General features: G+C 39.4%; 1 protein-coding gene across 1 annotated transcript; it reads right to left on the reverse strand.

The window, feature by feature from the left end:
• Positions 1-31: 31 nt before the first annotated feature.
• On the reverse strand, positions 32-10,567 carry ube2ib (ubiquitin-conjugating enzyme E2Ib). The gene is made up of 7 exons (XM_034558746.1): positions 10,274-10,567; positions 8,706-8,784; positions 8,483-8,566; positions 7,829-7,901; positions 2,885-2,994; positions 1,786-1,865; positions 32-815 (listed from the first exon to the last, which is right to left on the reverse strand). The coding sequence occupies exons 1-7, from the start codon at positions 10,417-10,419 to the stop codon at positions 752-754; spliced, it is 636 nt and encodes a 211-aa protein (XP_034414637.1). The 5' UTR covers positions 10,420-10,567; the 3' UTR covers positions 32-751.
• Positions 10,568-11,377: the final 810 nt, after the last annotated feature.

An 11,377-nucleotide genomic window follows, 5' to 3' on the forward strand; every position in this document is an offset into this window, starting at 1 on the left:
TTTTACTAATTTAATAAATAAAATGCTAAAGTTTTGTAGAAAGTTTTATTTACGCCAACACATACATGAACAAAGCACCATATAACCTTAAAGTCTGATACAGAAGTAAGCCTACCTGCCTCAGTCATCATGGCCATTTTTATTTATTTCATAGCAAACACTCTGAATAACAAAAGACAGCCAAGGCAGCAGATTCTATCATATATTACAGCATGCTGAATAGAAAACCTGGGAAAGAGAATTAGACAGAGCCATCTAGAGACACTAGTGAGATACAACAGTATAAAAGTGCCATTCATTATACAGCAGTTGAAATACTGACAATGAAATAAGCTAATTTAACATTAAATTTATGGAAAATAAGGGGGGGGGGGAAACAAAGGAATAAACCCTGTGAAAGAGCGATATAAAACAAAACAAAAAACATTTTCTTCCTTGAACATTGATGACAGCCAGCTTGCATGGAGTTGATGAAACTGGTACCGAGCTGTGTCCCTTGCACCACATAAGACAATTAATGTTTAAAAAGAAATGATCAGGGTGCTGAAGCACCCATTCCCTCCCAGCATTATGCGCCAACTGGCAATTAAGAACAAAAAATGATAGGTCGGATGGCACAGAATGTGTTGAGTTTAAATAGAAGTCTTTAAGCAAGTCCTGATGTGAGAGGAGCACATTCATTGAGAGACTGAGCGGGGAGGTGATTCTTGTTAACCCATTCCTTCGGCCACAGCGGAGCAAGTCTTCATCCTTACGAGGGGGAGAATTTTTTGGCTTGTGCTCGAACTCTTTTTTCATATTCTACTCTGTTTTGACTGGAAAGGGGTAAAAAATAATAGCCGTTATCATGGTGCTCAGAAACGAGGCATTTCCAAAACATTTAGAAAATCTTATTTTGACTAATAAAACCAAAAGTAGAAAATGGAGGAATCAGCTTCTCTTCCGTCAGATCCGTTTGTCAGGTTGTAAAGATGAACACGTTTTTAAACAGAGCCTCCTGAAAGACCATTTTATTCTGGTATGGATGAATTAAAAACAATATTATCTTCCAGATTCAGCAGTTCCAAGAGTTTTTATTTATTTAAGTGAAGCTAACTAAGCTGGGATATGCAATATAAAAACATGCCGGACTCCGTGGAAGAAGATTTGCTTGCTATGTAGCAATGACAGGTTAATTCTAAGTGAACGAAAACCCAATCATGCTTAGTGTCATTATACACTAATGAAAACATACTTATGAATATTATTTAATTTCTGCAAATAGATCTTCCTCAAATCCTACACACTGGACCTTTAAGTCCAAGACCTCGGGGCACACTATACTGTTTTTCTTACGGTCTGAACCGTGAGCCACCGGGTCGCAGAGGGGAATTGCTCCTAGTGAGGGGACAGCCAGCACAGGAGAGGATCCGTCTCTTACCCGCCATGTTGAATCGACTTTAACAGATGTTATGGCTTTTCACGTTTCATCAGCCAAGATGCTTTTTGGCAGCAGAGTGCATTTATGAGTGCTGAGTGTTGGGGTGTGAACTAAGAGGCTGTGGGAGAGTGCCCCCCCCCCCCCCTGAACCCAAAAGTACAATTTCTACCTCAAGGTTTCGAAGTCCTGCATTTGGTTCAGAAACATTACAAAACATCCTTTTCATCTGACTAGCACGAATAACAACCACTTTTTGTCATGAGCTCAATATTTTTTAAAAGGCACAGAGTTAATAATACTAACATACAAGTTATGAGAACAAGTCCACAGCTATATGCTAAGTGTCTAAATCCAATGTCACTCACCAGTAGATTGTGTAAGCCTCTGCTTGGGCTGGATCCTGGATATTTGGTTCATTTAGGAGTTCCTGGATACCTAATAAGATCTGAAGGAAAAATTAAATCAATAAAAAAAGTATTTTATAAAAACAAACAATTTCTTTGCTTAGCATTGTTTTTCACAATAATATATTTTTCTATAATATTCGTTTGTCAACTGTAGTCCGTCCCTAAAGTTGTAGATCAGTTGCATGAAGTCTGTATGACTTATCTTCCAGCATGGCAATACAAATTGACTTATTAGCTGTCCAAATTAAAAGGTTTGATTTGAAATAATTGAGTAATAATTTAAAATACCCACATCATTATATAATAATGGCTTATTTTGTTATAATACCGATTGATTCTTAGATTTAATTAAATAATTTAGAAATACAGTACAAAACCAAAGAAAGAGATGAATAGCTATTTAAACAAACCTGCAAAAAGGGGTGAAAAAGGTGACACCGCAGGGGTCGCCACACCACATCCACGTCTTCAAGCTTTTATAACTACGGTCTTTTGATTGTTCTGACAAATTCTAAACTGATCTGATTAAGAACATAGATTGCGCTGAAAACACGTACGGTAATAATAATAATAATAAACATTTTAAGAACAATAGGTCCTCCGCTCCGACTACATCAGGCACTAATAATAATAATAATAATAATAATAATAATAACAACAACACATATACATGTTCATTATATACAATGTGGTTGAAGTCATTCATGAACCAACTTCCTTTTTTTGGCCTGAACAAGTCCTTCAAGGACTCGTTTGCGCTGCTTAGCCATGAGGCTTTTCCTTGAGTCTTTTCTGCCTCTACCTCCTGCTAGGGTTGTCACGATACCAAAATTATAACTTCGATACAATAGACTGTAGACATCTTAACGCTGATTGGGCAAGACACATCAAAGATGTTTTATTGCGAAGATCACATCACCGTTTCCTCTCGTCTCACTCCGATCTCAGAAACGCCGATTTCAAAACGGCGAATTTCGCCGAAATGCGACAAGTTTGCAGGTATGTTTAAAAGACTTTTCAGAAAACCCTATAATGAGGTACGCTTGTTAATCCAAACCTGCTTTATTGTGATGGCTGGTCTCCAGTCCTTGTCCTCCTCTAGAATAGATAGGCATACTGTGCCTGATGGATACACATTTGGGTGAAAGAGTGGAGGCTCAAATTTACCTGAAACACAAGAAAAACGTTAAATGCACTTATGTTGAACAAAATGAACAAGTTCCACAAATGTCACTGGGCTTTTTTTTTTTATAGTATATGCTGACACTGAATTGGCAGCAACTTATGTTACTCACACAAGCAATGGCCTCATATTGCTGGACATTATAAACACAGTTCCCGAGCGTTGTGCACAACCAATCGGAGTGATTTAACGATTTGGTTAAACAATAAACCAGTAGTGTAGTCTAGGCAAAGCGAGCAGTCGAATGTTGAACCCATTTAGCATAACTTTATCAACACGAAAGTCTATTCCATTATCCAAACCACTTCTCCTATTTCAGGGTTGTGGGGCGCTGGAGCCGATACCAGCTGACATTGGGCAAAGGCAGGCTACACCCTGGACAGGTCGCCAGTCTATCGCAGGGCACATAGACAGACAACTATTCATGCTCACAATCACACCGGCGGACAATTTAGAGTCCAATTAACCAACACTCAAGTCCTTACAGGCAAACACTTTGCAATTCCATGAAAGGAACGGTAGAGGGACGTAGATGTGAAACCACCAACTAGTTGGAGCATAAATTGTATACTTCAATGAATGGAAACAATTAGCATGACAATACTTTTAGATCTGCATCAACGCCCTTAAAAGTCATTAACAAGTCTTCAAACACAAATGATGGTGTGGGAAAAACCGGTGTTATCTAGTGCTGCTTTGAACTGATCACAACCAAGATGTAAAGCAGATGCTCAGCTTTTGTAAAAAAGACCGTAAACATGGGTTACTATCTTAACTACAGAGTAACCTTAAGATTGCTATAGTCACCCGTTAGCAGACTGTAGTAAAGTAAGCCCATAGCTCTAAATTACATTCTTCGTTATTACAAGGATACATCAACTATGTTGGAAGGGATATATAACTCAGTTGGGTCACGTGTCAACGGGATGTCTTATTCGCCCATTAGAGTTTTCAGAATTGATGAAAATTAAATGGCTTAGTCGAGTTCAGGAACCCCCCCAAACCCACTCGACAAACACGTCCATTAACGCATTACAATTTACAGTTTTCTCTCAAACTAGCCAGTGTCAGGATCGAAAGTATGCCTGGTCGTGTAAATACCTTTGAAGGTAGACATGTACTGTGGTGTGCACCCGACTTTACAATCTAGATCAGTGGTTCTTAAACTTATTGGAGGTACTGAACCCTGCAAGCTTCATCAATGCAGTAGCCGAACCCTTCGTAATTGGAAAAATAAAATATGATTTCTTCAAAACATAGGTATATATTTTATTAGTGCACAAAATCAACCATGCATCAGTTCTACACAAAATCAGTGTTCAAAGAACAAAACATGAATTTCACACAAAAACATAACTCAATGAATATTTACTGCAAATCAATGTGAGAAATGCTCGGCTTCACCTTGGCAAGTGCCACTTTCATGTCATTTTCACAACAAAGTCTGTTCCTTTTCTTAGTTTTCATGTCTACCATCCTCGAAAAGGATTGCTCTCAAAGATACGTTTTAACAAACGGTGTGCGTATCTCAGGGCTTTCTTGGCAATAAGAGTGTATGGTACGATTTTTCATAACAGTAGCTTTTTTTAAACCTTTTACACCCCAGACTATTTTTTAGGATTCTGCTCAAAAACATACCCAAACTAAAAAGGGTGCATCTCCTCTACCACAAAGGCTATTTGAATAATGTTGGTGTTATAATAAAAGTAAACACTTGTGAGAATACGCCTTCAGGTTTTCTTCCCTTTTCGATGGTGTTGACTCCACCGCCCTGCATCTGTCGATTGAGATGATTGAGAGCATCGAAAATATCGGCCATGTACGCCAAAATGAGAATGAACTCAGAATTTTCGAAGCGATCTGCGTGACAATGTTTGTACTCTCGCAAAAACAGGGCTAATTCCACACACATGGCAAAAACGCGATTCAGCACGTTTCCCCTGGGATAGCCACCGAACGTTAGAATGGTACAGAAGTACCTCGGATTCAGAGCCCATTTCCTTACACAGCTCTGTGAAGACGTGGTGCTTCATAGCATTATTTCGCACGTAGTTCACACATTCAACTACAATTTTTAATACTCCTGACAGTTTTGGAGGCAAGGTTTTTGTTGCCAACGCATGCCTGTGCGAAACACAGTGCGTAACAATGATGTGTGGTGCATCAGATTTCACCAGCGCTCCAAAACCAGAGTGTCGTCCCAGCATGGCTGGAGCTCCGTCCGAACAAACTGCAGAAACCATAATCCACGAAAGATTGTTGTCTCTTAAGAAGTCATCCACGAGTTTCTTCACATCGACTGCCTTGGTTGTTGTTGTAAGAGGCTTACTAAATAAAAAGTCTTCCTTTATCTCGTTGTCTTTCATATAGCGCACAAATACAACAAGCTGGTTTGGAAACATCGGTGGTTTAGTCTAGTTGGAGGCTGAATTTAGCTGTGCTTGAGATCAGATCTGCAACTACTTGAGCATAGATGTCATCGCTCATGTCGTCTATTCTGCTGCTGATAGTGTCATTTGAAAGAGGAATTTGGGATAACTCATCTTCAGCAGCTTTTCCCAGCATGATATTCGCCATCTTCAACGCAGCTGGTTTTACGAGTGTTTCACCAATGGTGTGTGGTTCGCCCCCTGCTTTGCGATCAGGTACGCAACTTCGTATGATGCTGCGAGGATCGGTTTGTCGACGGGTACAAAGCCGAGAACAGGCAGAGTAGCCTTTTCATCGAATCTGGCTCTCTTCACCTTGAATTCAGCGAGTGTTGTGTTCTTGTATTTCCCATCTCTTTCAGCTTTAGGAAGTGTTCCTTTAGTCTTGCCGGTGCTAGACTAGAATTGCTCAACTTAGCATTGCAAATCATGCATTGAGGACGCTGGCTCCCATCACGTTCCTTTATACACGTGAATACATATTTTACGTATTCATCCAACCACTTTCCTTTTTTGCTCGACAGTTAGTATGATTGAAAGATTCAAAGCAAATCACAAATGACGTACAATCACAACAGCTACAGGTCGACTACTGCAGCACAGATATCAAATATTATTTGCGGCATTCGCGCCTTAGGAGGTGAGTATGGAAGCCCATTCCCGCAACTGTGAGAAAAAAATTAGGATCCTGTAAGTCATAATAATTAGATACTATCTCATAATTTCAACTCATGCACCAAGATTAAGATATTAAAACTATTTTGTGACTCGCCTTTTATATAAGCTACATTTACATTAAACAACCTGTATCATTCAATGCTTTTCAAATTCCTATCAATATTGGAGAACACAGTAGTGGTATCACATATGTGAAGAAAAAAACCTGTACAAATGCAAAGTTGGACTTGCAAAATAGCTCATCTGTAGTCCAAGACCCTAGCTGTATATATATATATATATATATATATATATATATATATATATATATATATATATATATATATATATATATATATATATATATCCCTCGATGGACTGGCGGCCTGTCCAGGGTGTCCCCTGCCTTCGCCCCATGTCAGCTGGGATAGGCTCCAGCGCCCCCGCGACCCTAATGAGGATAAGCGGTATTGAAAATGGATGGATGGATGGATGGATATATGATATCCTCCAATAACTTTCCTTGTAGTACATGATCAAAGGATGGATAATCTAAGAGACTTCTTGAGACAGAGAAATGTTCCTGAGGAAACAATAGAGACCCTGGAGCACCATCTCAGAAAAAGAAATGCTCTTTCCTTCCCAGAGACAATAAATTACCACCCTGTGTATATATGGTCTGCGTCTTCCTTTGTCCTGTGCCAGTTTGTCTTGTCCCTTGTACCAGAGAACCAGCATATACCCATGCCATTTGCCAGGTTTTGATATTTTGCTACTTTGTTCTTATTGGTTTTCTGTTTGTTTTTTCCAGTTTAATAAACTCGAGTCGTGCATTTGGGTTCAGGTCCCTAGTTCGTTGTGACACATAGCTTCCCTTAACTGCTCTGTTACGCCCCGCCCTCAGTCGGACACTAAGTCGAAATAATGAGATAGTATCTCATTATTATGAGATAGTAAGTCGAAATTATGAGATAGTATCTCATTATTATGACTTACAGGATCCTAATTTCTTTTTTCAAAGGTGGAGGAAATGGGCTTCCATAGGCGTGGCTTATCTCCGTGGCTTTACTCCGTGGAAACGGTTATCATTTCCGCCATCCACCATGGAAGAGATAACCACTATTTCAGCTTTATACTTTTTGTGGAAATCCCACAAACGTCAGAACATCTAACACCCTCGTGTTTGGGTTCATAACATCACCCCTAGGCTCACACAGCTCGGTGACTTTCACCGACTACGTCTCGATAACTTCCACTACCAGCGCTACTAGAGCAGCAGCAGCCAGTTAGATTCAACAACGGCACGACGTCAGTGATGAAGGGCGGAGCTTCTCAACGCTGATTGCATCGGACGAATAATTCGCTTCGCTCTATTCATTCCATTCACGTCTGTGCATTGACATCGCAACTTTTTGTGTGAACGCAGCATTTTTTGACGACCGACAAAAACAGCCCGACATTGCTAGTGTGAACCGGGCTATACTGTGTGTGTCTTGACCCCTGCCGAACCCCTGAGAGTGACTCGCCGAACCCCTGGGGTTCGATCGAACCCAACTTAAGGACCACTGATCTAGATAAAGAATTTGTCTGCGCAAGATGGGCTAGTACTTAGATCTACTGACTCCATAATGTAGGTTTCTACAAGGATCTGCTACAACACAACAACAAAGTGTGTATATATCACATCAACAGTTGAGTTTACGTTGAGCACAGGTCAGACACAATAACTCACATTTTGGAGGTGAAGAAGGATAGTCATCCTTGAACAACATGCGCAGTTTGAACAAGCCTCCTTCCCACGGAGTCTGAGGAGACACACATAAAATTAGATTCATAGTAACACAAGTTTCACCAAAACTGACTCTTAAAACCATGTTATTATTGCCAGATTAATATTAAAAGCCCATTTTAATACCATAAACATGGTCATTTATTTTCTGCAATAATCCAAAGGAAAGAAAAATCACATTGGCTTTTTATCGAGGGAAACAGTGCAACGCCAACTTGTAGGGTTGGCCTACAAAAATACGTCTTACCTGCAGCACTCTATAGAAAATGCAAGACATACCACATTTGTGCTACAGAAATCTCATTGAGTGCATTTAGCCATATTCTGTCTTTGATCATATTCAGAAATTGGGTTATTTATAGTCCTGGAAGCATGATAAATACTAGTATCCCAGTTAATGCAGTCTATTTGCGCATGGGTATGCAACGCTAAATACTTTATTAGGTCAGCATTTTGATGTCTTGGGAATACTCCAGCTACCATATTTAGGTTTCCCATAAATGGAATAAGGGTTTATCAAAGTTTTTTCGGAAATTCGGGAAACAAATCGTTCAAACACAAAAAACAATGTCATGAATGCAAACAGACTATAATTACCCCTTTCTTGCCAGGAATAGCACATTCCCAATTCATGAGATTCATGGTTCCATCTGGATTTTTTGTTGGTACAGCAACAAATCCCTGAAAATGTAACAGGACAGTACAAACGGTTAAGATCAGTGTTTACGAGAGGACTTGACCGAATCGAACAACGACTCAGATAGACCCCCACAGTGAAGCAAGAACAGGTGCGTCTCATAAGGCACTAATGATTACTTACAAAAGGATGGTCCTTCCGCCATGCCTTGCGTTCTTGTGCAAGCCGGCTCAATGCAATGCCTGACATGATTCGTGGACTCCTGTAATGAAAGAGAATGTCAAGAAAATTGTATGAAACCATTCCTTATCAGGTCTGACTTGACACTGGGGATTTACAAATCTAAACGCTGTGGAGGTCATTGACTTGAAAACTTATTGTACGTCAACAATCAACATGATTTGTTAATTAAGTCTTTATAACGCATAAAACCAAAAGGAGGATGTCAGGATTTGGTGCTTATTTACACACAAAAAACAATTTAATAAAAGCAAAAAACATTTGGGTTGTGGAAAGCTTTTCTAACATAAGGGTTTGGCGCTTTCTACAGTAACTTTGGTAATGTTAGTTTGTATACAATTGCCAACAGTGGGATGCAAGTTCCCCACTTTCTGTTAAATGATCAATAGTACAAGAAACATTACAGTATTATAAACTGAAACCCTGCTACCAGGACTTTCTACACACATCATCATTCATCCCATTAATTAGCTCTTCTATTCGAAGTACGGTTGTTCTAAACAGTTAAAAATCACCTAAATTAAATGATGGCACTCAACTTAAACCCTGAATATGGCTCAGTTTGAAATATCGTATAGGTGAGGACAGTCACACACACTTAGCTAACTTTATAGTTTCACAAAAGGTTGCTATACACGACGATTGTTGCCAGTCCGCTCCAAAGCTAATTAGGAGCTTCGATTGGAATTACTTATGATCTCTATAGCAACGATGCTTTGGACATTATGATAACCTAAGCAACAGAACGACAAATTGTCCCCGCAGCGTCATCTAACTTTATACGAGTTATACTCTATTTAATGGCAAAGTCGAGAAGTAACGTTAAACAGTTTTCCTCTTCAGCCTTGAAGTAATGCATTTTAAAGCACCGTTTTAAGAGACATGTCTGCTACACGCTAAGGTGGCTAGCCAGGTTAGCCATTGGTGATTACGTTAACGTTACATGTCTACAATAAACGATCCTGCTGCTCTTTCGGTTCAGTCCGGTAGTAAACTTCAGGGATCCGGGGAACTAAACCACAGGCGTTACCTTTCCTAGATGTCCGCTGAGCATTACAGTAAACATGCTGTCAACACAAGTGTCAACAACCATATGAGCTATTTGATTAGCAAGCTAGCCGGTTAGCTTGACAAGCTAACTCATGTGCGCCAGATTCACGTTACATCCCAACAGGCGCTGGCGCTGTTAGCGTCTTGACGCGGCCTGATGCAGAACACTAAATGCGCAATTGCACTTGATTTGAACACAATTTTGGATGACATAATAAGTGATAACAGTATTCCTCCTAACGTGTATACATATATAATCCGGATTAGCAATAAGTGATGTGAAATATTCTCCCGGGTTAGACCATATCAGTCCATTAAAAAATAGGGACAAAGAACGCCAGAGCTAAAAAGGCGCACATTTGTGCATTACAAAACTAGCGAAAATGGCGCAAACTGAAGCGGGTAAAATATCATAATACACGACTAAATTATCATGTTCCGTACTTAAGGTGTGCTCTTACCTTTCAGTATGGCTGCACTGGCTCTGGTAATTAGGCGAAATGAATAAATCGTGCTCAAATCCAGTTAAACCTTGTAAAGTTTCCCTCCTGAAAAACCAACCGCTCCGACTCAAGAGAGACAAGAAACAGCGAAACGAAATAGTCATCCGACGTTTACTTCCGTCTTTGCTTAATAAATACCCCGAAGTAGATCAGGCCAGATATTCTTCGCTGCTCATAGCTGCGCATTTAACAATTTATTATTAATTTAGCTGTAAGATTGTATCAGTTTTTTTGTTTACATTTTATTCAAACAACACAACGTCTGCTGAAAATAAACATGCAGTATTATGAACAGGTTGTCTGTGGTGACATTTCCGGAAGAAAGCTGTGCGAGTTTGTATCCACAAAAAACGGAACTATGCACATCATTCTGAAACATAGCATGTTAGTGTTGACTTTCAGAATACTGCTAAACTACAGGGACATATCCACGGTTTGTAATACAATATCCATTTAAAATTAACATGACTAAAATCTTAAGAATTGCCACTTGGAGTTAAAAGTGAAGATCTCTGCGTTGCGGCTGTTGCTCATCGCTCATGCGCAGTGCCAACGTACTCTATTTTGAAAATAAAGCAGGTTTAACTTTGAAAATACGAAAGAAACGTGCTATGTTTATTATTATAAATACTTGCTGGCTGCCATCGGTGCATAGTTATATTAACTAAAACGTATTATTTATTTTTCATACATTATGAACGTCAGGCAAGAGATGTCCCATTCTAACAAACACGGCGAGTTTCTATCTTCTCTTGTACAACATCTTTGACGAAAAACCCTTGGAGGCACATAGGTACCGTTAACCCAAACGACTACGTTTAACAAATCACAAGGCATAATGTACACAGTTATCAAAGAGTTTAGATTAAACTGAGTGAGATTTTTCTTTTCAGAAACATACTTTTGAACTGTGTTAGACTCCCTTGTAAAAACAATCAGGTCTACAAAATAAACAGGCATGTTTCCAGGCAACTAAAGCCATTGAAAGGATATTTGAGATACTTACACAAGGGGTCGCTATTTATCAAAAAACGGTGTTTGTTGTCATGACTTATCCATTTA

This window comes from Cyclopterus lumpus, chromosome 19 (genome assembly GCF_009769545.1).
Source record: "Cyclopterus lumpus isolate fCycLum1 chromosome 19, fCycLum1.pri, whole genome shotgun sequence".
Classification (NCBI taxonomy): domain Eukaryota; kingdom Metazoa; phylum Chordata; class Actinopteri; order Perciformes; family Cyclopteridae; genus Cyclopterus; species Cyclopterus lumpus.